The sequence below is a fragment of the Somniosus microcephalus genome, chromosome 8, assembly GCF_052327205.1.
Source record: "Somniosus microcephalus isolate GS21.2 chromosome 8, FLI_Smic_1.0, whole genome shotgun sequence".
Taxonomy (NCBI): domain Eukaryota; kingdom Metazoa; phylum Chordata; class Chondrichthyes; order Squaliformes; family Somniosidae; genus Somniosus; species Somniosus microcephalus.
Genome location: NC_140994.1, coordinates 9,652,374 through 9,667,579, shown reverse-complemented (window position 1 = coordinate 9,667,579; position 15,206 = coordinate 9,652,374). Strand labels below are relative to the sequence as shown.

The following is a 15,206-nucleotide window of genomic DNA, read 5'->3' as shown; positions in this document are numbered from 1 at the left end:
GAGAGAAAAAAAAAGGGGGAAGGGCCAAAACAAAGGTGTGGATAAAAAATATAAGTAAAAATGTAATGGGGGCCGAGGTTATGATCTGAAATTGTTGAACTCGATATTGAGTCCGGAAGGCTGTAAAGTGCCTAATCGGAAGATGAGGTGCTGTTCCTCGAGTTTACGGTGAGCTTCCGTGGAACAATGCAAGAGGCCCGAGGACGGTGAGGTCCGAGTGGGAATGGGGCGGTGAATTAAAGTGACAGGCGACCGGAAGCTCGGGGTCAATTGCCGTTTGCGGAAGAGAGTTCCAAACTGCTACCACCCTTTGTGTGTAGAAGTGTTTCCTAATGTCACTCCTGAAAGGTCTGGCTCTAATTTTAAGGCTCTGCCCCCTAGTCCTAGGAGCGGAAGTGCCCACACTGAACCCCCTCCCACCCAGTGCAATTTGGAGCACCGTTGAAAACGAGGGTGTGGGAGGAACCTGGTGGAATTCCTTTACGCAAGAGCGGGATCTGTTTCTGGCTGGGGCAGAGATCACCTCACACATGAGTTCAGTACTGTACGATATTAATCTGGGCCCAGAGTGGTCTCCTGGACTATTTTGATATTCTAAAGGGGGTTGGAGAGGAATTTTCCAGATGTTACCTGGCCTGGGTTTTTAATCTTTTATTCCAGCTCTCCCAGGAGATGAAACAGTCCCGTTCGCCCATCGCCCCCTGTGCTCGCTGACCCACATTGGCTCCCAGTCCGGCAACGCCTCGCATTGACAATTCTCATCCTCGTGTTCAAATCCCTCCATGGCCTCCTCGACTCTCCTAATCTCCTTCAGCCCCACCACCCTCCGAGATCTCTGCACTCCTCAAACTCTGGCCTGCTGAGCATCCCTGATTATAATCGCTCCACCATTGGTGGCCGTGCCTTCAGCTGCCTGGGGCCCTAAGCTCTGGAATTCCCTCCCTAAACCTCTCCGCCTCTCTCTCCTCCTTTAAGACGCTCCTTAAAACCTACCTCTGTGACCAAGCATTTGGTCACCTGTCCTAATATCTCCTTATGTGGCTCGGTGTCAAATTTCTGTCTGATTTACGCTCCTGTGAAACGCCCTGGGACATATTAGCACGTTAAAGGCGCTATATAAATACAAACAACAACAGACAATGCTGGAAACACTCAGCAGGTCAGGCAGCATCGTGGAGAGAGAAACAGAGTCAACTTTTCAGGTCGATGACCTTTAAGAATTTTGCGATTCGATATAAATGCAAGTTATTGTCGGGGTGGGGACTGTACATATTGTGACGCTCAGGGTATCACAATTGTGTGGGGCAACTATTTACAATCTATATTAATGACTTGGATGAAGGGACTGAGCGTACTGTAGCCAAATTTGCTGATGATACAAAGATAGGTGGGTCAGCAAGTTGTGAGGAGGACACAAAGGGCTAGATTTTCGGGGCGCCGTCAGGCGGGGTTTCAGGTGCGTGGGGGGGGGGGGGAATCCCAAATTTGGGGGTCCCGCCACCATCCCGCCCAAAACCCCGCCCCACGTAAGTTTCAGGGGCAGCGGGTACCCGCCCCGCACTGGGACCCGCCGTACCAGGCAGGAAGGGATTAGTGCCAATTAACTGCCTGTTAACAGGTAGTTAACAGGCAGTTTTTAGCCTAATCCCTATTTTGAGGGGTTTCGTGTGGCTTTCCCGACGGCTCCAAACCACGCCAGGTTAGAGCAGGCGGGCCGTCGGGTTGAAGGAGTTGGAGGGGTCGCGATGTCGGTGCTTAGGTGAGTGATGGGTGCATGAGTGCAAAGGTAAGTATGTTTGGTGTGTCTAAAGTGTGTAAAGAACTTTTACTTACCTGTACTTACCTTAACAGCCTTTCTTCCTGTAGGCGTCGGGAGCCCATCACTCAGCCAGCACTTAAAGCTGAACGGCTGCGATCTGTCAAAAGTGACAGCCTTCAGCTTTGAGTGCCAGTGAGAGTTCTAACTGAGTCTGTGCAGAATGACTCAGCTTAGAACTGAGAGTGTCAGTGTTTGACAGCTTCAAACAGCTGTAAAACACTGATATTTCATCTGTCAAGGACTCTTGATTGACAGGGTGGATGCTGAGAGGATGTTTCCCCTAGTGGGGGGTATCTAGAACTAGGGGGCATAGTTTCAGAATAAGGGGTCGCCCATTTAAGACGGAAATGAGGAGGAATTTCTTCTCTCAGAGGGTCGTGAATCTTTGGAATTCTCTTCCCCGGAGAGCTGTGGAGGCGGAGTCACTGAATATATTCAAGGCGGAGATTGACAGACATTTGAACTACAGGGGAGTCGAGGGGTGTGGGGAGAGAGCGGGAAAGTGGTGTTGAGGTCAAGATTGGATCAGCCATGATCTTATTGAATGGCGGAGCAGGCTCGAGGGGCCGAATGGCCGACTCCTGCTCCTGTTTCTTATGTTCTTATGTTTGATTTGGGTTCTGTCCAGGGTTCTGGGTTTTGGGTTCTACCCCCCCACCCCCACCCCCACCCCGCCCCCCACCTCCAAATATCCCGGGGTCGGAGCCGTTCTCGGGTACTGCACCTTCTTGTAGACGGCTGCTGTGATGGCAGTCCGGACTCGCATCCCGAGCACGAAACAGCACTGGAAATACTGCTGCAGAAACAGAGACTGAATGATCGCAGCGACGAACAGCAGCACCGCATACAGATACCCCGTCCATGTGTAAATAGACGGGTCCTCGGTAAAGGAAACCATCAGTCTGTTTATAAAAGAGGGAGCAATTAAAACAAAACATTTTTTTTTAAAACAATAACAGAAAATGCATGGTATAGACGCCACAGATTGGAGTCGGCATCTGAAAGAGAAAAGCTGGGTTAATGTTTCATCAAACCAACAACTACTTGCATTTATACAGCGCTTTAATGTAGTAAAACATCCCAAGGTGCTTCACAGGAGCGATTATCAAACAAAATTTGACACCGAGCCCCATTAGGAGATATTAGGGACAGGTGACCAAAATCTTGGTCAAAGAGGTAGGTTGTAAGGAACGTCTTAGGTTTAGGGAGGGAATTCCAGAGCTCGGGGCCCAGGCAGCTGAAGGCACGGCCGCCAATGGTAGAGCGATTAAAATCAGGGATGGGAAAGAGGCCAGAATTGGAGGAGCGTGGACATCTCAGAGGGTTGTGGGGCTGGAGGAGGTTACTGAGATGGGGAGGGGCGAGGAGGCCATGAGGGCTTTGAAAAAAAGGATGAGAATTTTTTAATTGAGGTGTTGTCTGACCAGGAGCCAGTATAGGTCAGCGAGCACAGGGGGGTGATGGGTGAACGGGGCTTGGTGCGTGTTGGGACACGGGGCAGTGAGCACAGGGGGGTGATGGGTGAACGGGGCTTGGTGCGGGTTAGGGCACGGGGCAGTGAGCACAGGGGGTGATGGGTGAACGGGGCTTGGTGCGAGTTAGGACACGGGGCAGTGAGCACAGCGGGTGATGGGTGAACGGGGCTTGGTGCGTGTTAGGACACCGGGCAGTGAGCACAGGGGGTGATGGGTGAACGGGGCTTGGTGCGAGTTAGGACACGGGGCAGCAGAGTGTTGGATGAGCTGAAGTTTACGGAGGGTGGAATATGGGAGGCCGACCGGGAGAGCGTTGGAAGAGTCGAGTCTGGAGATAGTAAAGGCACAGGCCAGACACGCCTCGGCAGGAGAAGGCCCTGAAACAAAGAGGTTGAGAGAAAGCAGCGAGAGATCGAGAGTTTAAATACACTTTCACAAAGAGGCAGCTAATGGTTTAACCACCTGTAAATATAGAAAAAGACTTGCAACTCGTGCACGCCCGGTGTCACGGTGCCAACGGTCAGACCTTACCACAGAGCAATCTTAAAACAAAAAGAGAATTAAGCAATTATTTTGCAATGGGTTCTTCTGGCCTGCAGCATGAAATTTACAAGCAGTATGATTGCTCTCTGATTGACCCCAGGAGTTCACAGGTCACCACGATTGTCCGGATTTAAACCACTTCCCACAGTCTTGGTCAGACCCCCACCTGGAGTAACTGCGCTCAGTTCTGGGCCCCCCACCTCACGAAGGAGATATATTGGCCTTGGAGGGGGTTACAGCACAGGTTCACCCGAGTGATACTGGGTCCTAAAGGGTTAAACGATGAGGACAGACCGCGTTAACTTGGTTTGTATCCCCTCGAGTTTAGACGGTTGAGGGTGATCTAATTGAGGTGGGTTTTTTACGCGGCGAGTTGTTGTGATCTGGAACGCGCTGCCTGAAAGGGCGGTGGAAGCAGATTCAATAGTAACTTTCAAAAGGGAATTGGATAAATACTTGAAGGGGAAACATTTGCAGGACTACGGGGAAAGAGCAGGGGGAATGGGACTAATTGGAGAGCTCTTTCAAAGAGCCGGCACAGGCACAATGGGCCGAATGGCCTCCTCCTGTGCGGTACGATTCTGTGAAACATCCCGCGACACTATTAAAAGAAGAGAAAGGAGTATTCCTGGACAGCATTCCTCCCTCAACTTAATTCCGACAGAAAGCAGATTAACGGGTCATTGGTCTTATTGTCTGCGGGTTCTCACTGTGTGAACGCTGCTGCCTTAGCCGACATAATGCATTAGCGCTGCCCAATGTTCCCTTGGAATTTTCTTCCCCTACACGGGCTATTGAAATGTGCCGGGCAGCCGCGCATGCACCGTATCTCTTCCAGCGGCAGCGGCTGGAGCGCGGCCTGCGCGCGGGACCTCGTGGTCGGTGCGCGGCCCCCCGCACCTGAGGGGCAAACATTGGTCGCTGCCCCGTCCAGTACTCTGCGCCCTGCCAAGTGTTCAGAGATGCGAGAGGGCCTCGAGTAAACACAAGCCCTTCCTCTCTACCAGCGGGGCAGAGGACAGCAATCTCCAGTATTACGGAGAACATTTTGGGTCGAAGTCGAGCGAGCAGCGCAATGCAGCTGAAACACAGAACAATTAAAACAGGTGGGCGCACGAGGCAGGTCAGTCAGCACCTGTGGAGAGAGCAGACGAGAAGAAAGAAAGAAAGACTTGCATTTCTATAGCGCCTTTCACGACCACCGGACGTCCCAACGCGCTTTACAGCCAATGAAGTATTTTTGAAGTGTAGTGACTGCCGTAATGTAGGAAACGCGGCCGCCAATTTGCGCACAGCAAGCTCCCACAAACAGCAATGTGATAATGACCAGATCATCTGTTTTAGTGATGTTGATTGAGGGATAAATATTGGCCCCAGGACATCGGGGAGAACTCCCCTGCTCTGCTTCAAAATAGAGCCATGGGATCTTTTATAAGAACATAAGAAATAGGAGCAGGAGTCGGCCATTCGGCCCCTCGAGCCTGCTCCACCATTCAATAAGATCATGGCTGATCTTCGACCTCAACTCCACTTTCCTGCACTGTCCCCATATCCCTTGATTCCCTGAATATCCAAAAATCTATTGATCTCAGACTTGAATATACTCAACGACTGAGCCTCCACAGCCCTCTGGGGTAGAGAATTCCAAAGATTCACCACCCTCTGAGGGAAGAAATTTCTCCTCATCTCAGTCCTGAATGGCCGACCCCTTATTCTGAGACTGTGACCCCTGGTCCTAGACTCCCCAGCCAGGGGGAACATCCTCCCTGCATCTACCCTGTCGAGCCCTGTCAGAATTTTGTATGTTTCAGTGAGATCACCTCTCATTCTTCTAAACTCTAGTGAATATCGGCCTAGTCTACGTCCACCTGAGAGAGCAGACGGGGCCCCAGTTTAACGTCTCATCCGAAAGACGGCACCTCTGATAGTGCAGCACTCCCTCAGCACTGCACTGGGCGCGTCAGCCTGGATTTTTGTGCTCAAGTCCGAATGGCCTGTTTCTGTGCTATAAATACTGTGTAACTCCACTCACTTCAACAACTGTGGGCTCACAAACACCAGCACGTCGTGGCATAATTTAAAAATGGCGCCCCTGATGAGGATGTCTGGATAGGTTTTCATCATCGCCAGCACCAGCCAGCCCTCAGCCACCTTCGGGCCCGATTCCTCCTTGGCGGACTTGCTCTTTTTGCCTCTCCTGTTCCTTTCCTCCTAAATGATGGCGGGGGGGGGAACAAAAATAAAACGATTCAGAGCACGATCAAAGACACGGCGGCGTAACGAGATCTGCGCGTCCGGTGCTCCCCGTGGGCCGAGAAATTCGGGTTAGCGCCGGATAGCGGGGCCTCGCGGCCGGAACGAGAGTCTGAAGACCTCAGTCTGCAGGCTCGCTGGGAATTACAACTGCAGCTTTTATACATTCAATAATACTTCCGTAGCGTTGACAATAACACCTCATCGGAGGGCCCCCATTGGGTGGGTTTTTGCTGGACGTGTAGCGTTGCCAAGATAATTCGGGTTACACAGTGTTTACAGCTCAGAAACAGGCCAATCCGCCCAACAGGTCCACGCTGGTGTTCATGCTCCACACCAGCCTCCTCTCACCCCTTCACTACCACAGGGAGTGGTGAGAATGTGGAACTTGCTACCACAGGGAGTAGTTGAGGCAAATAGCATAGATGCACTTAAGGGGAAGCTCGATAAACACATGAGGGAGAAAGGAGTATTGTATGCAGTTTTGGTCGCCTTATCTGAGGAAGGCTGTTCTTGCCATGGAAGGAGTGCAGCGAAGATTCACCAGGCTGATACCTGGGATGGCAGGAATGACGTATGAGGAGAGATTGGGTCGATTGGGCTTGTACTCGCTAGAGTTTAGAAGAATGAGAGGGGATCTCATTGAAACTTATAAAATTCTAACAGGACTAGACAGACTAGATGCAGGAAGGATGTTCCCGATGGCCGGGGAGTCCAGAACCAGGGGTCACAGTCTAAGGATAAGGGGTAGGCCTTTTAGGACTGAGATGAGGAGGAATTTCTTCACCCAGAGAGTGGTGAACCTGTGGAATTCTCTACCACAGAAGGCAGTAGAAGCCAATTCATTAAATATATTCAAGAAGGAGTTAGATATATTTCTTAAGGCTAAAGGGATCAAGGGATATGGGGAGAAGGCAGGGACAGGGTACTGAGTTTGGATGATCAGCCATGATCTCATTGAATGGCGGAGCAGGCTCGAGGGGCCAAATGACCTACTCCTGCTCCTATCTTCTATGTTTCTATGTTTCTAACTCTTTAAGAAGAACCTTTTTTTTCATTGATTGGCCAATCAGAAGTGCAGAATGTAAAGAGCTGAAGGTTTGTTGGACGTGACCTGGTCAATCTTCGAGTTGTTTTTCTGCCTCGAGCTCTGGAAGGGATCCACGCGACTGGCTCCATTGAGTTGGAAAGGTTCCACCCCCTCTCACAACTTACTCCCCTCCTTCCCTCAAGTCGCTAACTCACGCTGAAGTGCAATTCCACAGAGTGTCAGCCGTGGCTCAGTGGGCAGCACTCTCTCGCCTCTGGTTCATATGGTCGTGGGTTCAATTCCCGCTCCAGAGACTTGAGCACAACAATCTAGGCTGACACTCCAGTGCAGTGCTGAGGGAGTGCTGCACTGTCGGAGATGCCGTCTTTCGGATGAGACGTTAAACCGAGGCCCCGTCTGCTCTCTCGTGTGGATGTAAAAGATCCCACGGCCACTATTTCGAAGAACAGCAGGGGGAGTTCTCCCCGGTGTGGGCCAATATTTACCCCTCAATCAATAAAAACAGATGATCTGGTTATTATCTTATTGCTGTTTGTGGGAGCTTGCTGTGCACAATTGGCTGCCGCGTTTCCTACATTACAACAGTGACTACACTTCAAAAAGTACTTCATTGGCTGTGAAGCAGTTTGGGACGTCCTGAGATTGTGAAAGGCGCTGTATAAATGCAAGACTTTCTTTTTCTTTATATGTCGACAGTCTCTCAAGTGAGTTCTGAGGCTATTTGACCACTGAAGGCATTACAAATGAGTCTGGCCTTCACGTACATGGACTATCCAGCAGGATAAGCTGGGATTGTTCTCTTTAGAGCAGAGAAAGTTAATGGGAGATTTAACAGTGGTGTTCAAAATCATGAAGGGTTTTGATCAAGTAAATACGGAGCAACTGTTTCCAGTGGCAGGAGGGTCGGTAACCAGCGGACACAGATTGAAGGTAATTGGCAAAAGAACCAGAGGTGGGTAAGAGCGGGGGGGAGTGGGACTAATTGGTAGCTCTTTCAAAGAGCAAGCACAGGCTCGATGGACAGAATGGCCTCCTTCTGTGCTGTAAGATTCTATGAGTCACTGGAGAGAGATCATCAGCTGGAACCCTGGCTGATCTTCACTTCTAACCCCAAAGAACCCGAGGACAAATGTAGTCATCACTCAAGATGCTCGACACCATCCAGGAGAAAGCAGCCCGCAGTGTGTACCATCTACAAGATGCACTGCAGCAACTCGCCAAGGCTTCTTCGACAGCACCTCCCAAGTCCGCGACCTCTTCCACCTAGAAGGATAAGGGCAGCAGGCGCGTGGGAACACCGCCACCTCCAAGTTCCCCTCCAAGTCACACACCATCCCGACCTGGAAATATATCGGCCGATCCTTCATCGTCGCTGGGTCAAACTCCTGGAACTCCCTCCCTAACAGCACTGTGGGAGCACCTTCACCACACGGACTGCAGCGGTTCAAGAAGGCGGCTCACTACCACCTTCTCAAGGGGCAATTAGGGATGGGCAATAAATGCCGGCCTTGCCAGCGACGCCCACATCCCGAGAATGAATTTAACAAAAAGTCACCAATTCCAGCTCTAAGTGAAAGCAATCAACTCAACCAAGATAGAACCCGAGAGATTCTGGTCCATGTGGCTTCGTGCCACACTAGGTACATGTGCCTTTACACACATAGAAACATAGAAACATAGAAGATAGGAGCAGGAGTCGGCCATTCGGCCCCCCGAGCCTGCTCCGCCATTCAATGAGATCATGGCTGATCATCCAAACTCAGTACCCGGTCCCTGCTTTCTCCCCGTATCCCTTGATCCCTTTAGCCTTAAGAAATATATCCAACTCCTTCTTGAATATATTTAATGTATTTTTACACTAGGTCAAAAAAGTTTCACAATGTATTGCACCACAGTACAGAAGGTGAAGTTTTGTACCCCACATACCATGACTAAGATGTCCTGACTGGCACTCTTACTGAAGCCGTTCATTTGTCCCCTCTCTTTGTGACTTGCCCTTTTCCGCTTTCCAGCCATTTTCCTTTGCGCCTCCCTCAGGCCTTGCATCATGTGCCGCTCCAACTGGGCGTGAATGTTTTGCGTTTTATCAACCTCGTTCAACTCCCACAGGTCCTTTGTCTCCAGGGGTTTTCTGTATCCCTTCATCATCATCCTGCCACAAGGTGTCAATAAATTAATCGCAGCCTACCGTAAAATTTATAGCATGATTAAAAAATCTTACGTCCGGGCACACTTCCTGTCTGCAAAACCTTACTTCCTGTTGGCACGTTTATGTCACACTTTTGTGTCAATTTTTTCCTATTATAAATTTGTATGTAAACCTGTCACGTTGTAATTACACCCTCCCACCAGTGGTGGCGCCACAGCTCCTCAGCTTTGTGACTCCACCCCGCGCTCCTCGTACTGCAGAGAAACTCCTGCGCTCCAAACCGACTCTGACCTTCTGCTTCCCAAATTTTGTTATTTAACAATAAATAATAATACAATATCAGAGTATATTATATACAAACTAGCTGGGGAGCACCGCGTTGCGAGGGCAATTTTGGGGCGCTTGGTCTCCCTGCCCCTGTGTGTCCCCCCTCTCCCTGTCATGTCCTCTCCCTGTCCTATCCCTCCCTCCCCTCCCCTCTCTCCCTCCCCTCCTCTCCCTCCCCTCCCCTCCCCTCCTCTCCCTCCCTCCCCTCCTCTCCCTCCCTCCCCTCCCCTGTCTCCCTCCCCCCACCCCCTCCCCTCCCCTCGCCCACCCCCACCCCTCCCCTCCCCCACTCCCCTCTGTCCCTCTCTCCGGCCCCTCCCCCTGCCTAGCGCCTGAGGTCCGGTGCCGTTGCGATAGCGGCCGTGCGGGGCCTAGCGCTTAAGATGCGGTCGGGTTCTGAGGCCGGGACGGACCGGAGCTGAGGTCCCCCGTGTATCGCGCGGCTGATGGACGGCCGCTGCGGGCGGGCGGGCGGCGCATGCGCGGTCAGTGCGGGCGGCGCACGCGCGGTCAGTGCAGGCGGCGCATGCGCGGTCAGTGCGGGCGGCGCGAGGCGGCCCGCGGGGAGCAGGCAAGGGCGGCTTGGCAGCCGTTAGCGAGCGGGAAACTTCGGGCGGCCCGCCCGCGCTCCGTCCGCGACACCGTGAAACCTGAGAGGGGGAAGTAGAGAGAGACAGAGAGGGAAGAGGAGAAGGAGAGAGAGGGAAGAGGAGAGAGGGAAGAGGAGAAGGAGAGAGAGAGAGGGGAGAAAGAGAGAGAGAGAGAGAGAGAAATTTTGAGCTTCAGGCCCCGAGTCCCCCCTGCGCGAGGGTGAGGAGGAGGGGGGGGGTTGCTAAACACAATATAAAACTCAAATAAATTGTTAATTAATTCCCTAACACATAATTCAAATATTTACCTTACTTCCCTAACACACTGAAAGTGTGGGGAAAAAATCGTGAAAAATCAAGATGGCGGTCACTCACCTCAGTTCAGAAGGATAAGGCCCGCCCACACACGCACCGATTGGTCGACCGGTCAGGTCACCGAAGCGTAGGATTGGTCAATCGTCGAGTCACTCGACACTCAACTGTAGGAAGGAACCCGCCGTCCAATTGGTCGACCTCGACGTCACACGGTCGCTAATGAGATGCTAATGAGCGGAAGGCTGAACGTTTTTCGGATACCGCGGGCGCGGTTTTTGTCCGGCCGAAACGTAAATACACCTATGACTGGTCCGGAATCGCAAGCTTTCTTTTGAGGCGACGCGCGCGTCGGTACGCTCTGTAACTTTCAAACGTATAGAGAACGGACAGACCGACATCGGGACAGACCGACAGAAGAGCCGCTTTATATATATATAGATAAGGACAGTCTGTAACAGGTTAAAAAATGCATATATACTTGAAAAGGAGAAATTTTCAAGACTATGGGGAAAGAGCAGGGGGAGTGGGACTAATTGGAGAGCTCTTTCAAAGGGCCGGCACAGGCACGATGGGCCGAATGGCCTCCTTCTGTGCTGCATCATTCTATGAAAATGGGGAGTTAATTACGTCTGCACACTGGTACAATGATTCGACACCCTCTAGCCTTGCTTCAACTGAAGACTACACTTGGTCTTGACTCCCCGGGTGATTGATCAGTCTTTTAATTTTTTTTTGTTTCTAACCCCCTCCCTTCATGTTCTGGAACTATCCTACAGGTGCCAGCTAGTAGTCACCTCACCAAAGTGGCTTGTTGGCTTTAATAATAGAATCATAGAATGGTTACAGCACAGAAGGAGGCCATTCGGCCCGTCGAGCCGGTGCCGGCTCTCTGCAAGAGCACTCCAGCTAGTCCCACTCCCCCGCCCTTTCCCCGTAGCCCTTGCAAATGTTTTCCTTCAGGCACTTTGGGCTCGAATTTCCAAGCCCCGTGGAGGCGGGTTTGGAGGCGGGAGTGGGGGGAAAATTGCAGAATCGGGGGGCACGAACCCTTTCCTCCCCCAACCCGCCTCTGTGCCAATGTCCCAGGAGGCGGGTACCCGACCTGTGCTGGGAGCCGCCTCCCCGAGGCGGGAAGGGGATTAGTGCCAATTAACTGCCTGTTAACAGGTAGTTAACAGGCAGTTTTTAGCCTAATCCCTATTTTTAGCTCTGAAGTGTGGGCTGCCCGACGGCTCCAAACCACGCCAAGTTAGCGAGGCGGACCGTCGGGCTGAAGGGCTTGGAGGGTTCGAGATGTCCGGTGTTCAGGTGAGTGATGGGTGCATGAGTGCAGAGGTAAGTGTGTTTGGTGTGTGTAAAGTGTTTAAAGAAGTTTTACTTACCTTTACTTACTAATGCAGGCTTCCTTCCTTCAGGTCTCGGGAGTCCCTCATCTCACCAGCACAGAAAGCAGAATGGCCGCAAGCTGTCAAAATCTAACTGAGTCTGTGGAGAAGGACTCAAGTTAGAAGTCAGATTGTCAGTGTTTGACAGTTTCACAGAGCTGTCAAACGCTGATATTTCATCTGTCAAAAGCTCTTGACAGAAGAAATGTCAATCCCTGACGTCACCTGTAACCGGGTGTCCCTTAATTGGCCCGCTGGGCGGGCTCAACAAGGTCAGTCAAGGGAAAATCGCGTGGGCTGGCCACAAATCGATGGAGGCGGGACTACAACCCAAAAAGTGGGAGTCCCGCCTCCATCACGTCCTCATTGACAAAATCCAGCCCATAGTTCACAGATGACACAAAAATTGATGGAGTGGTAAATAGCGAGGAGGGAAGCCTCAGGGATGGTTAGATGGGCAGAACAGTGGCAAATTGAATTTAACCCTGAAAAGTGTGAGGTGATGCATTTTGGGAGGACAAACAAGGCAAGGGAATACACAATGAATGGTAGGACCCTAGGAAGGACAGAGGATCAGAGGGACCTTGGTGTGCATGTACATAGATCCCTGAAGGCAGCAGTTCAGGTAGATAAGGTGGTTAAAAAGGCATATGGGATACTTGCCTTCATTAGCCGAGGCATAGAATACAAGAGCAGGGAGGTTATGATGGAGCTGTACAAAACGCTAGTTAGGCCACAGCTGGAGTACTGTGTGCAGTTCTGGTCGCCACACTATAGGAAGGATGTGATTGCTTTGGAGAGGATGCAGAGGAGATTCACCAGGATGTTACCTGGGCTAGAGCGCTTCAGCTATGAAGAGAGACTGGACAGGCTGGGGTTGTTTTCCTTAGAGCAGAGAAGAATGAGGGGGTACCTGATTGAGGTGTACAAAATTATGAGGGGCATAGATAGGGTAGATAGAAAGGAACTTTTCCCCTTAGTAGAGGGGTCAATAACCAGGAGGCATAGTTTCAAGGTAAGGGGCAGGAGGTTTAGAGGGGATTTGAGGAAAAACTTTTTCACCCAGAGGGTGGTTGGAATCTGGAACTCCTGCCTGAAAGGGTGGCAGAGGCAGGAACCCTCACAACATTCAAGAAGCATTTAGATGAGCACTTGAAACGCCATAGCATACAAGGCTACGGACCAAGTGCTGGGAAATGGGATTAGAATAAACAGGGCTTGTTGGCCGGCGCGGACACGATGGGCCGAAGGGCCTCTTTCTGTGCTGTATAACTCTATGACTCTATGATTCTTATCCAATTCTCTTTTGAAAGCCACGATTGAATCTGCCTCCACCACCCTTTCAGGCAGTGCATTCCAGACCCTAACCACTCGCTGAGTAAAAAAGTTTTTCCTCATGTCGCCTTTGGTTCTTTTGCCAGTCACCTTAAATCTGTGTCCTCTGGTTCTCGACCCTTCCACCGATGGGAACAGTTTCTCTCTATCTACTCTGTCTAGACCCCCTCATGAGTTTGAATCTGCTTCCACCACCCTTTAATCCCAGGTGCTTCAATTTTGCTAATATGATCCTCTCATATTCCTAAAAATTCTTTGAATGTAAAATTCGTCACGTTTCCCTTACCTGTTAAACCAGTGGAACGTTATTTGACTGAGAAAGGATGCAGATACTTGTGGATTCTAAGAAAAGAGAAGACAAGACAATTTGTATTTAAACTGTTCTTGAATTTAAAGGGATTTACTGCCACGCAGCGACCCAATACACTGAGGTGCCAAGCAGTGTTGGGACATGGCTCGGGTTGCCAACCCTCCGGGATTGCCCTGGAGTCTCCAGGAATTGAAGATTAATCTCCTGGACACTCGCTGCGAGCAACTCCGGGAGAGAAAAATCATGGGGACGTCAAAAAATCCTTTGACCACTTTTGTTTATTTGTTTATTTGAGTATTGTGTGCAGTTTTGGTCACCTTACCTGAGGAAGGATGTTCTTGCCATGGAGGGAGTGCAGCGAAGATTCACCAGGCTGATACCTGGGATGGCAGGAATGACGTATGAGGAGAGATTGTGTCGATTGGGCTTATACTCACTGGAGTTTGGAAGATTGAGAGGGGATCTCATCGAAACCTATAAAATTCTGTCAGGTCTGGACAGACTAGATGCAGGAAGGATGTTTCTGATGGCCGGGGAGTCCAGAACCAGGGGTCACAGTCTAAGGATAAGGGGTAAGCCATTTAGGACAGAAATGAGGAGGAATTTCTTCACCCAAAGAGTGGTGAACCTGTGGAATTCTCTGCCACAGAGGGCAGTGGAGGCCAATTCATTAAATATATTCAAGAAAGAGTTGGATATATTTCTTGAGGCTAAAGGGATCAAGGGATATGGGGAGAAGGCAGGGGCAGGGTACTGAATTTGGATGATCAGCCATGATCTCATTGAATGGCGGAGCAGGCTCGAATGGCCTACTCCTGCTCCTATCTTCTATGTTTCTATGTTACAAAAATATCGGACAATGGCCGCTTGACTGAATCTTCCAATCGGGTGATAAAGAGTCTGTTCACTTTCCGATTGGCCGTAGGATGGAGGGGCGCTATGAGGATGGGCCAATGGTAGGCGACCGATGGCGGGAAAGCGGGGGGGGGGGGGGGCAGGAGGTCATGTGATGAAACCTCCTAGAATACGTCCAATCAGAGTTTGCAACGCTAGTACAGCTGTGGCTCAGCGTGTAGCTGCCTCCGCAAGATCCTGCAAATCCATTGGCAGGATAGGCGCACCAACGTCAGTGTTCTCGCTCAGGCCAACATCCCCAGCATCGAAGCTTTGACCACGCTCGATCAGCTCCGATGGACGGATCACATCGTCCGCATGCCCGAAAACAAGCGCTCTACTCGGAGCTCCGGCACGGCAAGAGAGCCCCAGGTGGGCAGAGGAAACCCTTCAAGGACACCCTCAAAGCCTCCTTGAAAAAGTGTAACATCCCCACCAACACCTGGGAATCCCTGGTCCAAGACCGCACAAAGTGGAGGAGAAGCATCCAGGAAGGCGCCGAACACCTCGGGTCTCTTCGCCGGGAGCAAGCGGAAGCCAAGCGCAGGCAGCGCAAGGAGCACACGTCGACCCAAGCACCCCACCCACCCGCCCCTTCAACCACCGTCTGCCCCACCTGTGACAGAGACTGTAGGTCCCACATTGGACTCATCAGTCACCTGAGAACTCATTTTTAATGTGGAAGCAAGTCATCCTCGGTTCTGAGGGACTGCCTAAGAGAAAGTACAGCTGTGGCTCAGTGCGTAGCACACTCGCCTCT

General features: G+C 51.1%; 1 protein-coding gene across 3 annotated transcripts in view; it reads right to left on the bottom strand.

The window, feature by feature from the left end:
* Positions 1–15,206, bottom strand: part of abcc2 (ATP binding cassette subfamily C member 2) — a 109,672-nt gene that overhangs the window by 70,899 nt on the left and 23,567 nt on the right. For all 3 annotated transcript variants that reach the window (XM_085994203.1, XM_085994200.1, XM_085994201.1), the window contains exons 6-9: positions 13,529–13,584; positions 9,068–9,293; positions 5,870–6,048; positions 2,544–2,721 (exon numbers count right to left, since the gene is read on the bottom strand). In XM_085994203.1, coding sequence (XP_085850329.1) covers positions 2,544–2,721; positions 5,870–6,048; positions 9,068–9,293; positions 13,529–13,584 — 639 coding nt within the window. The remainder of the gene's footprint in view (positions 1–2,543; positions 2,722–5,869; positions 6,049–9,067; positions 9,294–13,528; positions 13,585–15,206) is intronic.